The sequence below is a fragment of the Neomonachus schauinslandi genome, chromosome 4 (genome assembly GCF_002201575.2).
Source record: "Neomonachus schauinslandi chromosome 4, ASM220157v2, whole genome shotgun sequence".
NCBI classification, from domain to species: Eukaryota; Metazoa; Chordata; class Mammalia; order Carnivora; family Phocidae; genus Neomonachus; species Neomonachus schauinslandi.
The window spans coordinates 118,825,630-118,843,676 of record NC_058406.1 but is presented as its reverse complement, the minus strand read 5'-3'; the positions used below and the strand labels follow the sequence as shown (position 1 = coordinate 118,843,676).

The 18,047-nt window shown below is 43.2% G+C and overlaps 2 protein-coding genes across 2 annotated transcripts in view; one reads left to right on the top strand and one right to left on the bottom strand.

Moving 5' to 3' along the window:
* Nucleotides 1-9,835, top strand: part of ASPH (aspartate beta-hydroxylase) — a 220,427-nt gene extending 210,592 nt beyond the window's left edge. Inside the window, exon 25 of the mRNA XM_044914635.1 lies at nucleotides 7,598-9,835. Within this exon, the coding sequence (XP_044770570.1) occupies nucleotides 7,598-7,748 (151 nt within the window). The 3' untranslated portion in view covers nucleotides 7,749-9,835. The remainder of the gene's footprint in view (nucleotides 1-7,597) is intronic.
* Nucleotides 9,836-11,487: 1,652 nt separating this feature from the next.
* Nucleotides 11,488-18,047, bottom strand: part of CLVS1 (clavesin 1) — a 162,552-nt gene continuing 155,992 nt past the window's right edge. The window contains exon 5 of the mRNA XM_021688604.2: nucleotides 11,488-11,575. Coding sequence (XP_021544279.1) covers nucleotides 11,488-11,575 — 88 coding nt within the window. The remainder of the gene's footprint in view (nucleotides 11,576-18,047) is intronic.

The following is an 18,047-nucleotide window of genomic DNA, read 5'->3' as shown; positions in this document are numbered from 1 at the left end:
GATTCCCAACTGACCGAGCCACATGGGCACCCCTCCCCTTCTCTTTCATAAAGGTACTTATCATTGGATTTAGAGCCCAGCCTAATTCAGGATGGTCTCATCTCAGGATCTTTAACTTCATTACAACTCTAAAGACGCTTTTTCCAAATAAGGATACATTCACAGTTTCCAGGTGGACATACTTTTTGGGGGGAGGTCACCATTCAACCCACTATAATACTGGAACCAAGGTTTGGTGCCAGGCCGTCCGGCTTGAAAGTCTGTGTAGCCTCAACCCCATAGCCTCATTCTGTATAGGTTTCTGGGCTTTGGGGGTTTTAGTGATGGTGGTGACAAAATTAAGATCATCCTGTACTTAAAAGGTGATCACGGTGAGTGCTGGTTTTCATGTCCAGACAACAAGGTATCAAGTAGAGAAAGCAGCTGGAGAGCTTCCGTTTGGGGCCATTTGTGTCACCACTGACAGGCCACGCTTTGTGGTCTGTCACATGAGCTCATTTATGATCTTGATCCAAAGCTGAATGAACTTGAGTCAGTGGATAAACATGCCCCCGACAAGCGGCAACTAATTTTTATCCTCATGGCATGGCCAAGTTGTTTGAGCTTTGGATGATCTCAGACAGAAATTTTTTCTCCTGAGTCTCCCAGAGGGCCTCCAGGACATGCTAGAAGCAGGCTGCAGGGAAGAAGAGTCTCTGCGTGGCTCTCCTGGAGACTCAGCATTATTGCCTGCAAGTGGCCAGCCGGAAATATTGGACAAGACCAATACACACCAGGAAAGTGTGTGTCAGCATCGCGCTGAAGAAATAAATTGGTAATAAGTCATTTAATTCCTCTCTGTTGCTCTAGAAACAATGGCCCTCTACCGTAACATACTTCAAGTAGTTGATAACGTATTTTTTTCATTAATCTCTCAAGTTTCTTTTTTTTTTTTAAGATTTTATTTATTTATTTGAGAGAGAGAGAATGAGAGAGAACACATGAGAGGGGGGAGGGTCAGAGGGAGAAGCAGACTCCCTGCCGAGCAGGGAGCCCGATGTGGGACTCGATCCAGGGACTCCAGGATCATGACCTGAGCCGAAGGCAGTCGCTTAACCAACTGAGCCACCCAGGCGCCCCAATCTCTCAAGTTTCTAATTAGGAAGATCCTATGGAAGGCCCACTAAAATATTAACAGTAAGAGAGAGAAAGACTTAATTTTTTAGAGCCACCATGAATCGTTCATAGGCAGCGTTTGTTTGGTTTTTATAAAGTGTCCGAGCAGATAAAGTTTTAAAATTTTCCCTGGGATCTTAGCTCTTCTGTTTCACAAAATGTAACCATCTTCCATCCCAACCGCAATGTGACCTCATCCACAAGTCACCATTCAAGTCCCCATCTGGGGTTGCAGGTTGAAAATGGCTTTTTTAACTAGATAGCTTTCCCAAAGGTTTGTTACTGAATAGGTAACATTTGCCCTCTTTCTTCCTTTCCTTGAGCAACTTGGTGAATTAAAAATATCAGTAGAGTCTCTTAGTCCCTGTTCTGGTTGGCACAGTGTGTTGATGGGATTTGTCCACACACATACCCAGTGACACCTCCACAGGGAATGGCGGTTCCCACACGAAATATGAATTGTGTGCAAACATTTTGTTTGTTGAACTGATTGTTGAGGAATTGGAATGTTGGAATCCATTTTGCTACGGCAATATTAAATGATGTGGCGGTTCCTGGGCCAGCCCTCTGAAGCTTTTACCTCACCATCTTTAGACAACTTGCATAATCTGTCTGAGCCTTAATTTCCTCATCTGTAAGATGGGAAAGAATCAAAGCATATCTTCCTATGGTTTTGAGTTTTAAAGCAATCCATAGGGATGCCCTCGGAACTGTATTTACAGAGTACTGTGTGGCGAATGCACTCAATGTCCTTGATCGTTTACTGTTCTCGTCTGATTGCTGCAAAAATGGGGACTTTTGTCCCTTACATTCCAGGGAGTGAGACCAAGCACTCCTCCACCATCGGAGGTGGCTCATGTAACCTGGAGCGCGCACTCTGGCAGGGAGGAGGTGGGGCTCTAAGGAGTTAGGGGACAAGATAGGAAGCCAAGGGTGTGCGGGGCCCAAGCTGGTAGAGGGATGGATGGTACAGATACAGTTGGAGACTGTGATTTGATACGCATGGGGCCAGGGAGAAAGGAGGATCGGCAGGAGCACAGCTGATCGCTCTACCCCTCACTCTGCATTTCTCCTTTTCCTCCCTGTGCCCCCACCCTGGAACTAGAGGTACGTGGGGAGTGGGCAGTGCATCCCACCTGAGGCCTTAGGAGTTTTCTCCTGCTTTTTCTCTTTCTTTGTCCTCTTTTGGCTTTCTCAGCTATGTTCCAGAGCCTTCTGGTACTGATTGACCTGGGACCCAGAAGAGGAAACCCAGAGCTTCCAGAGAGGCAGCAGCAGGGTGCGCAGGAGGACATAACCTGGAATCCCCAGGCCTCTGTGGGGAGGAGGGAAGCCCCATGGCAGCCAGGCAGGGGCTCTTCCATGAGGGGCTGGGAGATACGCCAGGGGTGCATATTATATACAGTCTGTTGGGAAGAGGGCTTTTTTGTGAAGTTAGCCATCTTTTATTGGAATTCGTACTTTGACATTAAATAAAATAGCAAATACTATACCCATTTCTCAGGTGAAAGCTTGTTGAGTATATCCTGTGAAATGTAATATGAAGACTGAAGCCCTAACCTATAGCTTAGCTCAGAGAATGAAGAGACTTTTAGTGCTGAAAGGAGCCTCAGACACCATCTTCTCCACCTCTGTCATTGCACAAATGGGGAAACCGAGGCCCCTACGTGAAGTGCTTTATCACACGGCTAATCGCAGCTGTCAGAACAAGAATGCAGATGTCGTAGAGTCCAGAAAAGTGCTTTGTCTAGATAGACAGACAGGTAAAGAGAGAGAGTGTGTGTGTGTGCGCGCGCGTGTGTGTTTCTGTCTGCATGTATTAGGTAGAGAGAGAGAAGAGTTTTACATTTCAATTCTAGTATGTGCCAGGATTTCTAATGCAGTCACAACTGAGATTTCAGTAGGTCAGAATTAATAAGCACTGTGTTAAGTAGCCTCCTTCCTGAGCTCTTTGAGCCTTTTCTGAATCCCACTCAGCCTGTTCAGTGCGTCACAGGCCACCTCACCAGGGCAGCCAGCCAGCACTCAGACTATCCCCTAGTCCCGTGACCTTGAGCCAAAGTTTGGGCTCTGATGAAGCACAGCTAGCGACAGAATCACAGAATCACGTATCACTGCAGACATCCGAACTTGCTTCCATATGACTCCTTTGCTGGACAGTTAGAACCACATCTCTTGCCTACCTCGGAACATTTTAGTGAAGATCCCTGAGATAGGATCAATAAAGGTTTTAGGTGGAAGACTCCGTAAGCCCCTAGTAGCATTACTAATGTTGATGATAATTCGGCGACACAGTTCTGGTTGTCAGGTATGTACCACCACCATTATATCTGGATCATTAATTACAACTTAAGAAATTGAGAAATCACATGATGTCGCTTTATCTTCGGCCAGATATTCTTGTATCTTTTGCAAACCAGGTAGAGGCATTCTTCTCGTAATGGTAAGAAATTCTAAAGGCCAGAGGAGCTCGCCCTCTGGGGAGAAGGTGCAACATCCCTTCTCCGGTCCTGCTTTTCTGAATCCTCAGAGAAAGGCTGTGGGGGCGCCATCAGGAAGCTCAAAGGCAACTCTGAAAAATCTTTTCTCCAGAGGGCACTTTTCATGTCATACTTTGAGTGTAACTTAATCATATGTGGTGGAGCTTTGCTCACAAAGCAAGTGGCCTGAAAACTGTTTCTTGGCCTTGCAAGGATGAGTCTTTGTGATTTGGAAGAGACCTAAAGACCTTTGACCTCTTTAGCTCTGTTTTTTTTTCTTTTTTGTGGAAAACCTCATTCTTTCCCACGCAAGCCGTCTATCTCTACTTAACCCCAGTCACTCAGCCCTGCACGTTGCTTGGATGGGGTTTTATTGTTCTTCGCTTTAAGGCTAATGAGGACTGCACTTTTTGTCGCTTTAGCTCTCGTAAGTGACTGAAAGACACCAGTTTTGAAGTATTCACAAGGAATCTACATTAAATGATTAGGTATCTTTGCTGTTTTCTGGGAAAATGTATGAAAGAAAATGGAAGGGCAAATAGAAGATAATGGGCCACACTTCCCCATGAGTTTGATGGCCCTAAAGGAATCCAACTCTTTGGAATACCTCCTACATTTTTTATTAAAAAAAAATTGTTTGGGGGCACCTGGGTGGCTCAGTTGGTTAGGCATCCGACTCTTCGTCTCAGCTCAGGTCATGATCTCGGGGTCCTGAAATTGAGCCCTGCGGCATGCTCCCTGCTCAGCGCAGAGTCCGCTTGTCCCTCTCCCTCTGCTCCTCCCCCTATTCTCTCTCTCTCTCTCTCTTTCTCATAATTATATAAAATCTTAAAAAAAGTTGTTTCATCAGGGCATTTGGCTTTCTTACACCCATCAAAATCTAGTGAAAAATACAATTTTGCACAACCTAGAATTTTCTCTTTGGGTCTTTGATTTACTTCCAGTATTTTAAGTAGATTCTGGATTCTCTGCCACTCGGAAAACATTGAGAACCACTTGTCATTGTAGCACAAGTGTATATTGCAGATTCTCTGAAAGATTTTTGATATTTCATCCCCTTGCAAGATTTTCAGTTTTCTCAAATGAAGGCAAATCCATAGGGCATGAAGCCAAGATTATTTTTGGTAGCACTATACCATGTCCATACATTATCACCTCTTTTATCTTTTCCCTATTTATTCCTGTGTTTTCCTTCCTCCTCTGTTTTATGTTCTCTACTGTTAATTGAATATCTACTATGCGCCCATCATATGCTAATCCTCACATCAGCTATGCTGATAAAGACACAAAGGCTCTTGGGGGCGCCTGGGTGGCTCAGTCGTTAAGCGTCTGCCTTCGGCTCGGGTCATGATCCCAGGGTTCTGGGATCGAGCCCCGCATCGGGCTCCCTGCTCGGCGGGGAGCCTGCTTCTCTCTCTCTCCCGCTCCCCCTGCTTGTGTTGCCTCTCTTGCTGTCTCTCTCTGTCAAATAAATAAATAAAAATCTTAAAAAAAAAAAAAAAAGACACAAAGGCTCATGGATGCCGAGCAACTCACCCCAGGTCACATAGTAATAAACGGCAGGGCCAAGAGGTTTAAATCTGCTTCCTCTCAGGGCTATAACTTTTCCATTGCCCTCTGCTGTTTCTCTCCCCCTTTCTCTTCGACCATATGCTCCCCTTTCCCTTTCCCTTTTTTTTTCCCCTTTTCAACTGTGGTGAAACACACAGAACATAAAATTTACCATCCTCTTTCTAAATGTACATACAGTTCAGTGGTGTTACGTACCATCCCATCGTGCTGCCATCGCCAGTGTCCACCCTTTCATGGGACTCTTCATCTTACTGAAGCCCCGTGCACACTAAACCACAACTCGCCATCGTTCTTGCTGTCTGTGTGCATTAGACTGCCCTGGGTACCGCCTGTAAGTGGAATCACACAATATTTGTTCTTGTATGAGGGCTTTATTTCACATAGCAAAATGTCACAATGTCTATGCTGTGGCATTCTCTGGATTTCCTTTTTATGTAAGCCTGAAGAATACCCCATTGTGCGCATACCCCACATTTTGCTTACCCGTTCGTTCGTCAGTAGACCCTTGGGTCGCTTCCACCTTCGGCTATTGTGAGTATTGCTGCTGTGCACACGGGGGTCCTGCCTTTCCCTCTTGAGAGCACCCCCCTTACCTTTTGCCTATATTTAGGCTTGTCTGGGGTACCCATAGACATTGCACAGTCCCACCAATAACACTAAGACCTAGAAAATCACCACTAAACTGTATAAGCTGTGGGTCATTTCACTTCTTTTTTCTTGTCATTTTTTTTTTTCTCTTCTTAATGTTGCCATTCTTTTCAAGTTTGCTTTTTGCATGGTAATAATACATATTTTTTAATTTGTCATTTGTTCCTGTGTCTCTATATTTCTGTTGTTGGTTTACACTTGGATGGAACTCCAGTAGAACTCTTTGATTCTTAAGAGGAATCATACAGAAGAGTTAAGCAGCCCATGTTTATTGAATGCAAGGTATTAGGCTAGAGGTGTGAGATAGCGCATAAAGTGGGGCAGGAGGGTGGGGGTGGGGAGCTGAAGTGGAGGTTGACTCTCAATTCCAAGGAACTTTTAACTTGCAAATATTCATTACTTTATTGTTTACTTTAAATAACTTAGAAATGTTGTTGTCAGATTAATGCAGTATGTCTGAGATGAATTTGCCTCTCACCCCTCATCACCACCCCACCATTTGGCAATGACTGGAGACAGGTTTGGTTCTCATGACTGGTGGAGAGTGCGTGTTACTGGCTTCTAGTGGCTAGAGATTCTAGGCCAGAGATTACTGCCAAGCATACACAGAGCACAGGACGACCCCCAACAGCAAATTATCTGGCCCCAAATGTCACTAGTGCCAAGGTTGAGAAACCCTGCAGTAGGAAATATTACCTAATTTACTACTGATTAATCACCTAGTAATGAGCATAAAAAGACACAAATAATTTTTCTTAAGGCAAACTTCCTTATGAGAATGCAGTAACTTGAAATCAAGCTAACATTTTCTAGCCTATAATTTTAATTATTTGCTCATCTGTGACATAAAATTTCAAATGCCTGAGTGGAATTTTAATATCTAAAGAAAATTTCCTAGTAAAAATTCCATCTTAAAAAACAGAACTCAGCATGCAATATATTGGCAATTAATGCCTATTTTAACAAGAGGAGAACATTAACATGAGCAATAAACTTTCTTTGAATTTGAAAGGCATTGTGTAATTGCCCCTGCGCATTTCTCTCTTGATTGCTTTATTTAGACAAGCACTTGTTTAGGTCTTAGCTCCTATACACATATTTTATGAAGTAATGCTGGAGACCCTAAAGGATGTTTTGCAGCATTGACTTAAAATATTCCAAGGATAACCCACTTGCACTGCAGATGACATTAAAAATATAAACAAAATTCATTCCCAATCTGCCCTTCCATTAAATGGAACTTCCGTAAAATGGAACTTCAGCAAATGGAAGGGGTTGAGAAAAGTCACTTGGAGATGCCATGGCCCCGTGCCAAGTAGCCCCCAGGGCACTGGGAGGCCTGAGCCCAAGTGTGCTACCCACAGGTCTAGACCAGTCTCTGAAAGGCCAGGCAGGATAGCATGCAGTCACTGACCGGGAAGTCACCGTGGGCATGAGCTGCCGGGGCACGCCTTTGCCTGCTTGCCTGCCTCAACAAGCCTCACCTAGGCTTGGGCCAAGAATAATTGCAGGGCCTGTGATAAGGTCAGTCTGCCCTTTGCACACTCTTAGGGCTGAGCATTGAAAACTGTGTTCATGGTAAAAATCCCGAAATTCTTTCTTAATCACCAAGGGAAGAATCCATCTCGGCTTCGTGTTCCAATTTTCTGGCCAGATCCCAAAGGTTACCGTGAAAGTGCCCATCTCTGCACGTAGCCAGGGATTGGTTCTCAGGCATCTGAATCCATGTTTTTCTGTTCCAGGACATGGGAAGAAGGCAAGGTGCTCATCTTTGATGACTCTTTTGAGCACGAGGTGTGGCAGGACGCCGCGTCTTTCCGGCTGATCTTCATTGTGGATGTGTGGCACCCAGAGCTGACACCCCAGCAGAGACAGAGCCTTCCGGCGATTTAGCATGTCGTGCAGGCTTGGGACACACTGGAGAGAGGCTGCCTTGCTGGCTCTGTCTCCTTGGGTGTAGGGGTAGAGGTTCCGAGTCTGAAGGCCCTTCATTCCCTTGACGGGCAGCTCCCAAAATTCTAAGGCTCCTCCTAGGGTTAGAAGACACTAAATGGAATATTTTGCCTTGCTGTAATTCACGTAGAAAGCCCCCTGCTGTCCTTCATCCCACGACAGCACCCATCCGATGCCGTATTTCCAGTGAAGACATGAGAGCTTCTGCCTTGTCAGCCAAAGATATTTTTCCCACTTAGAAGAGGCCTGAATCAGTGTACAATGAGAATTTATGTAGAAACTGTGAACGGATCACTTTAGTAATTTTTCTATGCAATTATATTTTTCTAGGGTAGCTAGGCCATGTTTTTCATCATGTACCACTACTTTTTTCTTGAGTTTAATAGTAAGCTGTGTAAATGCTTTACTTCTAGCTGCTTAATGGTGACTTCCCCCATGAACTCAGATTTCCCTCTTTTAATTATTTTTAGTAAAAGACACTCATAAAGAAGCAATTTTATTTTCCTGATCCAAAGGAGAAAGATGTAATTATGCTGATGTCTGTGAACCGTATTGCTTCCCACCCACTGAGACTGTTTGCTTTCTTATCTTCATTGAAAGCCATTGTCTTAATGCGTCTCCTCGCCATGCACATGGTAGAGATGCTGTCTTTCCAAGAGGAGCTTTTCATCCTGAAACAGGACATGGGGTCATTTTATCTTGAGTCATAAAAGTGCCACCTATAATTTTTTTTAATGCCAAGAATTAGAACGTGAAAAAAAAAAAGTAACATTTCTCAAAGTAAAAATTTTCTCTCAGGGTCGGGTAGATAGGTAGCTGCTAGGACATCTGGCTCCTTGGCCTCTTTGGCATCTGAGACAGGGCTGGAATCCAGAGTCTCTTTGCCTATTATAGATCCCTGTGAGCGAGGAGGTCCTTACATGGATCCCCATCACAGCTTTGTAAAAATATGAAAGATGGCAGAGCAGAAGACCAAGAATCCCAGGATCTTAGTGCTGGGTTTAGGATTGCCTTCTTCTCTGAAAGAGTTTGGAAGACTCTTCCATTTCCCTGGCTTGAGAAACTTCTGCCATTTAAATATAGCTTAGAAGTAGCAGTTGTTATCCATAGTTTAGCTTTAATAATATCCACAGCATAGAAATAACAGTTGAAAAAATGGCCTTGCCTACTTATTCCAAAGACAATCAAATTATTAATTTAGAAGGGCATTAATGTATTAAATATTGCATGTTTCCAATCAAACTAGAAATGTTAGCTATATGAATGTAAGGCTATTCATGCACCTGAATTTTAAGCCAATATGAACAAAAATGCTGAAGAAATGACACCGAGGTTACCAGATTTCATTCAGGGGTAGAAAAAAATACTTGTGCTTCCTTTGCATCTAAGGACAAAGGAGGATGCTTTCTTTATCTCTTTTAAAAAGAGTTCTTTACCATTGAAAGGTACCCTTTTTGCTTGACATTAGCTTCCAGTTAGAAGGGTTTGCAAAATATTGGTCCTGTTCCCTTCTGTTTTGCCAGAAACAATCCCACTAATATAGATGAAGAAGCATGTGAGGAAAGTCTCCAAATTAATTACCAAAGTCCAGAAGAAAAAGCAAGCTCTTGAAAAATCAAAAGGTGTTGTGTCCTTCAGTATTTATTGAACAGAAGAAATGACTGACAGAGGACAATACAATCCAGTGCTCATGTAATAACATTCATGTCACTTACTGAATTTGGTTCTTGGATGTATATTGCATACACATAAAGAAATTTAAAGTATAAGTTGTCAATGTTAAACCATCATCTTACATTCATTTAATGAAATCATGGCATAGAGTAAAAACTAGCTCTTAACTTAATAATTATAATATGGTATTTAAAATCAGGTCACTACAGTAGGATTCTAAATATTGCCAATTGAAAAGCCAGAATTATTACTGTTGCAAAGTGTTGGCAATAATCGACTCCAATAGCATTTTAAATACTTGGATCCCACAACTATTTTATAAACCCAAGTCATAAAGTGGATTTTCTAATTCACTTTAATTCTTTATCTCTCTTCCCTATGTCATGGAATATACGAAAAGTGTTTCAGTCACTGCATGGGTAGAATTATCTCAATGTTACTATTTTGTTATTTGAAATGTCTACACAAAATGGGTTTTATTTATACCATGATACAATCGGTTGAGAAATATTTTTAATTCTATTTCAATTTTATTTCAAGGGTGGAATACAAAAATTACTTCTCTTATTCTCCTCTGCCAGTAGAAAAAAAATTAAAACACTAGATTCATTGAGAAAGAGATGTAATAAATGGTTAAGATTACTAATAATATCTACTGAGGGTGATTATGGCCAGTCGAATCACCTCTTTTCTCTGAATTTTTTAGCTAACCCTCCCAAATCCTGAAAACATACAATCATATTTTTCTGCCCATTATCAACTAAAATATTTTTTATTTGACATTGAGCACCAACTGGTCCTACTGATAAATGCCCATGTCATGTGGATGGCTGGGAAGATAAGAGATGCCTTAAAACACACAACTCGTTTTGGGAAACGTGGCACAAGTAAGGATATCTTATCCTGTGTTATCTGTTTATTTAATTTCCTTTGAATGGATAGTTGGGGACTCCATTTCTAAGGAGAATAGACAAAGAAATAAAATGATCTTTGGCATTTTATCCCACATTCCTAATCTTCTCTTATTGTCAGTACTTGCATATTTAGCCATAGTTAAGGGTCTTCCTCCATGATTGGTACCTACCCTCTCAGCAACAGCCAGCTCCCTTCTCCACACCTTTAGCTGGTTGCGGGAGGGTGGGGGAGTTAAATGCTTTTGTAGCACTTTTCTTGCCTATAGTGACCCAAGTGAGGCAATTTGAATGGAGCCATTAATCACTGACAAGTGTTTTCTATGAGGCCCCGCCCCCCCTCCGCAATCTCATGTTGCCTGTGGGAAGTCACATTATTAAGATGAAATAATCATATTTCAAGTTGTGTGTGCCTTCGTTTAAAGTCCGATCATGGTAATCAGCTGGTAGCCTGACAAAAGATGTGACGTCAAAATCATTCTTGCAGGATCTCAAAATAAGCAAACTCTGCAAAGAGCCAGACCTATAAGAACATGCCCTTGGGCTGAACAATTCAATGCTGGTGATGAGGTCAAAGAAAATAATTCAGTAAGAATGGAAATTCCTGGAGATACTACTGTCTTGGGGCTTTGCACTGCATTGAGCTTGACAATTGGGTCTGCACAGTTTCATTCTCATGTATCTACTTGGAAATGCACTTAATCTTAAGTCACAAAACCTGGAAAGGGTCTCTGCGGTACCTCAGAAAAATCCTGGTACTAATGCAGTGTGTGCATCAAATTTAGTTTTTCTTTTTTTCAATTCATTTAATACCATAAATATGGGGGAGGAAGAATCATGTTTATATGACTGCCTTGCTTCACCTCCAGTCCCCTCACTGAAAAAAAAAAACCAAAAAGCATCTCTCAAGTCCTTGTTCAAACTTTGGCTGCTCAGACCAATGGCTGGTGACAGTTATTACTAGATGGCAGAAGTGGAGGGCCTTATGTCAAGCGGAACGCACGTGTCTGTGTGGGTCAGTTGCTCATGTGCTTCCTGCGTGGCTGATACCACTGAAGGCTGGCGATCTGCGAGAGCATGGGGTGACTCGGGGTTCAGTCCAGAGCCAGGAGTGGCTGAGTGTTCTCATTCTCTCCCTTCTCCTCATGTTTCAGGGTCCCAGCTTCTACCACAGACTGAGATCTAATAAAAGGGGAAGGAGAAAGATACAATTACAGACAATTCATGGTGGCAACAATTTTGGAATCTTGGAGAACATTCAGATTTTATGTTCCCCTTATTAATCAAAACACTCAGAATAACTATATAATTTTCCTCCTTTTGGTATCTCTCTTTTCCTTGCTTTTTTGCCTTCTACATCACATATTTGTGGAGAGAGGCATCTTAGAAACTTCTTTGCCAAGATCTCTACTGTTGGTAAAAGCAACACATGTTCTAGCCACAACTCTGCCCCGGTGTCTAAACATTCTGTGGATCGTGAGATCAAATCAAATAAATCTTGTTGGATTTTTTTTAATGTTTCAAAATACTTTTAGAGGCTTTGTTTCTCAACGTCATAGGAAACTATCATGCATGATGTTAAGACCATGAGGTTTGGAATCAGATCGGTAAATGCAAACTCTGCCCTTTACTGGCTGAGGGACCTCGAGGGAGTTCTTAAAACTCTGGACCTTTACTCTCTGACCTGTAAAAGAGAACCATTACCTCCCTCCCACGGTTGTTGATAAGGCCTAAAACTAATAATATTCATAAAGCATTTGGCATGTAATTTTAGTTAAAATTTGTGGAGCATTCTATTATCACTGTTATTGCAATGATAGTAGTGATCTTTAGTTTCTGATATGTCCTCTCGATTGGATAATAACAGTTTCTTTTTTGGGTTTACAACGTGGCTTGAAACTGAAATTATTTTCCAGCTCATAGAGAGAAGGTTATAAGAGATATACATGTGATAAACAATAAATATTCACATACTAAAAAAAAGTATTTCAAGCCTTAGGAAAATGGTTGAATTTGATTGTTCAAATAAGCAAAATTTATATATAATGTGCAGTAAAATGTTACTTCGGGAGTCTGAGTTGCCCAAACCTTCCACATTCCAAATGTCCCTTGACTGGCTCTTCCGAACCCTTGGAGTATCCCGCCTGAAAAAATGTCTTTGTGTGCCTGAGACTTTGGGCCCTGCCATATAGTTTATGCCAGCAACATGATTCATTGTGAACGCCTTTTTTGTATGTCCGGGCGTGGGGTCACACTATGACAGTTTGACTTCTCGTGGGGGCAGGTGGGGAAGGAGGAGCTGAAGACTGCATGCTGTGTGACTGACTCCTCCTCACCAACAGAAATCCTGGACCCCAAGGCGGGGGGCAGTTTCCCTGGTCGGCCACACCGATGTGTGTTGTCACACACTGCCGAGGGCATTCAGCTCCGTCAGGACAACTGCAGCTGCCCTCCACCCAATGCACCTTTCTCCTTTGCTGATTTTAATCTGTATTCTTTTGCTGTAACAAACCATAACCGAGTATAACAGCTTTTCTGGGACATGTGAGTCCTTCTGGCAAATTACTAATACTGGAGGAGGTCGAAAGGACTCCTGAAACAGTATATAATAACACTAATACTTGTTTTGTATGCACCTGGTACCGATGGAAGCTCTTTACATGTATTAACTTACTTCATTTTCACAACCCTAAGGAGTGGTGCTATTACGATCTCCGTTTTATAGGAGGGAAAAAAACCTAAGGGGAAAAAGCAAGTAGCCTAGGAAAGGCAACACAAATAGATCACACCACTTCTGGGCGTTACGCAGGGCTGCAGAGTTGTTTAGCTGAAATACCTAATGTTCCTTCCATCTCACTGCAAAAATAACTTTGTGCCTGAGATTCTTATCTCCATTCAGGATGTGTACGTACCATAGAACATTTAAAGAAACCAAGAAGCAAATGCATACAGTTGTCTCAAAACAGTCAATTTCTACTAGAAAAATCAATCCAGTCACACAGTCTGACTTTAGGTACCCAGCCTAACCTTTGAAAGGGAAGGGTGGGGGCACCTGGCTGGCTCAGTCGCTTAAGCGGTCGACTCTCGATTTTGGCTCAGGTCGTGATCTCAGGGTCGTGAGATCAAGCCCCGCAGCAGGCAGGCTCTGCGCTCAGCACGGAGTCTGCTTAAGATTCTCTCTCCTTCTCCCTCTGCCCCTCCCTCCCATTCCGACTCTCTGTCAAATAAATAAATAAATCTTAAAAAAATAAAAGAAAGTGAAATGGATTCATTTACTCCTGGGACAGGGCAGAGGAAGCCCCAGCTCGGAGTCTAGCTCAGCTATTTTACACATTTCCTATGCGTTTCCTTCTGCTTTAGGGAGGTGCTTGATATGTGTGTGTGTAGACAGGAGTGGGGTAGAGCAATAGATCTATATCAGGAACAGAAAAGCTGAAAGCCCAGGGCGCCTGGGTGGCTCAGTCGGTTAAGTGTGTGCCTTCGGCTCAGGTTCTGATCTCAGGGTCCTGGCATCGAGCCCTGAGTCAGGCTCTCGGCTCAGCAGGGAGTCTGCTTCTCCCTCTCACTCCCCCTCTGTGCTCGCTCTCTCTCAAATAAATTATTAAAATCGTAAAAAAAAGAAAGCCCAGAAGACATTAAAACAAGCCTGAAGAACACCAGAGGAACACAACTGGCTGTTCAGGCCAGCTCCCTCTGGCACCTCGGACAGCTGCCTGCTTCGTCCTCAGGCCCCGGGGAGAGTGGAAGATACTGACGGGTGTCCCACTTCGGAGACCTTACGCTGCACTTCTCTTCTTTCAGGCCAGTTGGCTCTATTTTACCACATGGCCAGGGAATCCCAGCCACAGCGTGACAAGACACCTTAGTGACACGTCGAGGCTGACCCAATAGGAACTATTCAGTAGGGGGCCATGCAGCCTCTTCTTGAATATATATCTGACTTGAGAACCTCACTCCTCCATGCCCCTAGAGGGGCAACTCTACTGGAAAGTTCTTCCTTACCCTGAACTCAAACCTGTCTTTTTGCAACTTCTACATACCGTTTCTGGTTCTGTCTGCTGGAGCCATCAGTGTCCGTGTAATCCACCTGGTCCACATAACCAGCCTGTAAGTGCTTATCTAGTGCCCTCGTCACCAGCTAGACCCCAAGACCTGACCCTTCACTGCCCACCTGCTTGTATGCACCGACTTTTGCCCCCTATTTTTCCTTAAGCTCTTCTTTCCAGCTTACCTCTTACCTCAGGCACATGAGAGTGGAAACCATCCCTCTGGGGATAGCAGGTGCCCTGACAAGACCTGCAGCCCACGCAGCCCACCCAGACCAGCTTGAGCTAAACCCCCTACTGGCGTCTGCTCAGAAGGACCATGGAGTGGCCTCCAGAACTACCGACAACCACCTTTACCTCATTATCCCAAGGAGGAGCACAAGCCTCATTTACATAACATACAAAATACGGATAGGCATGTTTCCTTAAGGCACATGCGCAACCCAATGCCCATCTCTACACAGGGTGACAAGGATCCGCTTTTTAAATAGTCACCCCAACCCTAACTAAAAGGAACATATCCACCCTTGTTTGGGGAGTCACGACTTTGGAAGTTATTCCCTGTGATCTCCTTATCTGTTGCAGGTCAAGTTTCCTTTGTGTGACAACTTACCTGGGTGCAGTGTCTACCTGCGACTCACCAAGGAGCAAACTCACGTTGGTTCCGTGACACCCTCAACCCTCTCCCTGCCACCACTGAGGCTAACCAGATTCCTCTTTTTAGATTTGCCAAGATTTCTAAAATTACCACTGGGACGCTCTCCTGTGGCTCTTCATCAACTGGTTGCCCACAAGGTGTCACCTCAAAATAGAGTGAAATTATTGCCTCCCTTTTTTTTTTTTTTCTTCTTTGTATGCTTCTGTGGAAGCATAGACAATGCGCCTAGAATTGCATTAGCCTTTCTGGCACTCATACAACATAGCTGAGGAAAATTTAGCTATATTTGCATATGCTGCTGGTAAACCATTTCTCTTCCATCTTGAAGGTGCGTGGTTGAGAATTCAATTTCTTCCTTTTAAACTTGGCTCAGATCTCCACCCTATCTCTGGTTTTTTTTTTTTGGATCTTGAAAATTGTTATCCATCCAAATTATTGTCTGTGATTTTAACGAGTATCGGATTTGTTTCCAAACTTTCCCTGCCCCATTTGGGAAGTCACTATGGAAAAAAAAAAAAAATCCACAAATTGTCAAAAAACAAAACAAAAAAAATTGAATTTTCAAACAGAAATCATTTATTTAGGGTGCCTGGGTGGCTCAGATGGTTAAGCGTCTGCCTTTGGCTCAGGTCATGATCTCAGGGTCCTGGGATCAAGTTCCGCATCGGGTTCCCTGCTCAGTGCAGAGCCTGCTTCTCCCTCTCCCTCTGCCACTCCCTCTGCTTGTGCTCTTCTGTCTATCTCTCTGTCAAATAAATAAATAAAATCTTTAAAAAAAAAAGAAATCATTTATTTATACTCATTTACAGCAAGAAATATTTGAGAATGTCTCCTGATATATGCCAGGGACTGTGAGCAAGTGTTCAGGAACCTTACTTCTCTTGTGGAAATATTGCTTCAGTTACCCAATGTTAGATGCACAAACAGATGTGGGGTTACTGTGATAGACACCCAGAGGAGAGGGTGTTTGGAGGTGAGGCGTTAGCTCTAGCAGGACAGGAAGGAAGGAAAAAGCTATCATTCGCACAGTGACATCATTCACAGTCCCTGTTCAGGTGACCCTCCTTCCTTCCACTTGGGGTCAAATTTAGATCGATGTGATTTCTTTCAATACCTGTACTGACGCCAGGCACACAGAATGCAGGCTGTCTTATCTCAGTCAATACACTGTGTGTCTTGGGTGAGTGGCAGGTAACAATTGAACAATATGGAGGAGCTGAGCATGAGGAACCAAATGAAACATTTTCTTTCTTATCTGTATCTCCCCTGATTGAATCGATGACCGGAGCCTTTTTTACTTTCAGCATGACATAATTCCATTTGCCTGGTCGCACGACGGACATTTGATATAAGGAACACACTGCATTGTGAAAGAGTTGAAATTTGGAAAACAGCGAATGTTGCTTTCCTTCTTAAATATCACCCTCTGGACGTTTAGCAGAGTCAAAACACTCTGAGAAGACTGATCACAGGCTCACCGATAAAAATGTCACCACCACTTGTAAACAGAGGGCTCAGAAATGGTGCATTTAGCACATTAACCACGGGGAAGCCACTCGCCTTGTGACTTCCTTGTCCAGGTCACTCTTGGAGGTAATCTCTTCATTCAGTGACTTTGCCTCCCCCAAGAAGCTTAACCCTTCCACTGAAATAAACATTTTAGACTTTTCTCTGGTGTCCTCTTTGCGACACTGAAAGCCAGCTTGACCCCAAGGGCAGACGGGGTGGAGGGGGGACGGGGGTGGATCTGAGCTATTGCAGCCCTGGTTATCTCAGTGGCGTAGCAGACTACCCTAACAAAGCCTGCATTCTAGCCTTGATAGCTGAGGTTTTTTTCCTGCTATTATATTCATTCTCTCCCTCCCATTCCCTCCCCCTTTCCGCCCTCTACCTTCTCCTTCACTTCTCCAATGTTTGGAACTTTCCCCACTCCACATCATCAAAGGTCTCTAGCCATGGTTGAATTTTACTGATTCTGAAGGCAATTAAATTCCAGAAAGGACAAGATGAAGATGGGAAACATTCACTATGAGCTAGTCCATTCCGCAAAGACCCATGATTGCACTGAGACTTCTGCTCTCGGTCAGAGGTTTATTTCTAAGACTTTGACTACTTTTTCTCAACAGCCATCACCACACAGTCTTCTCATTAATGAACTGCCATGGCCTGGCTTCGGCTTTGCAGACCCTGAATAAGTGCACAGCAACTCTGCCCTTCAACCCTAGGCATGCATCAAGAGTCATAGGAGACCAGAGATGTAAGGAGCCTCAGAGACAATTAAGTCAAACCCTCATTTAACTCAGGTCCTAAACCACTTGTTTTCCAGAGACCAACCTCATCACTTCACTGGGAAGGACTCCACAGTCCTGGTTTTACTTCTTAAAGTCAAGGATGGGCTTGGTTTTGTGGAATAGCACAGAATTGTCTAATATCCTAGTGAGCCTATATAACGACTTCTAAACAGAAAGAATTTTTTTTTAATGTATCTTTAAAGAATTCTTCTAAGTAATTCTATTAAGCCTCTTTTTCTCAACTTGTAATTTCAAGTATCAAGGAAATTCCCCTGGAGAGCTCCAGCCTGGGCTTGAATGATGGCTCCACCCCTGGCTTTGTGGTCTTGGGCAGATTCCACCTCCTCATGTGTAAAATGGGAGATATGATATCATGCACAGTGGGAGTAAAGAGGATTGGATGGGTTGAGACTTGTAAAGTGTTCAGCTAAATGTGTTCGTTCATTTTTAGCTTTTATTAGTCTACCCCTTTTGCAGATAAGAAAATTAAGGTCTGGGAATATTGGCTCTTTTATAAATTGAGCCACAAAGCATGAATTCAACTCAAAGTTCCCATAGCTTCATTGTAAAATTTACAAGAGAGAAATGTGTGTACTCATGCATCGTATAACCTAACACTAAATGAAGAACTAGCATTTCAAAATTGATAAAGACTAACA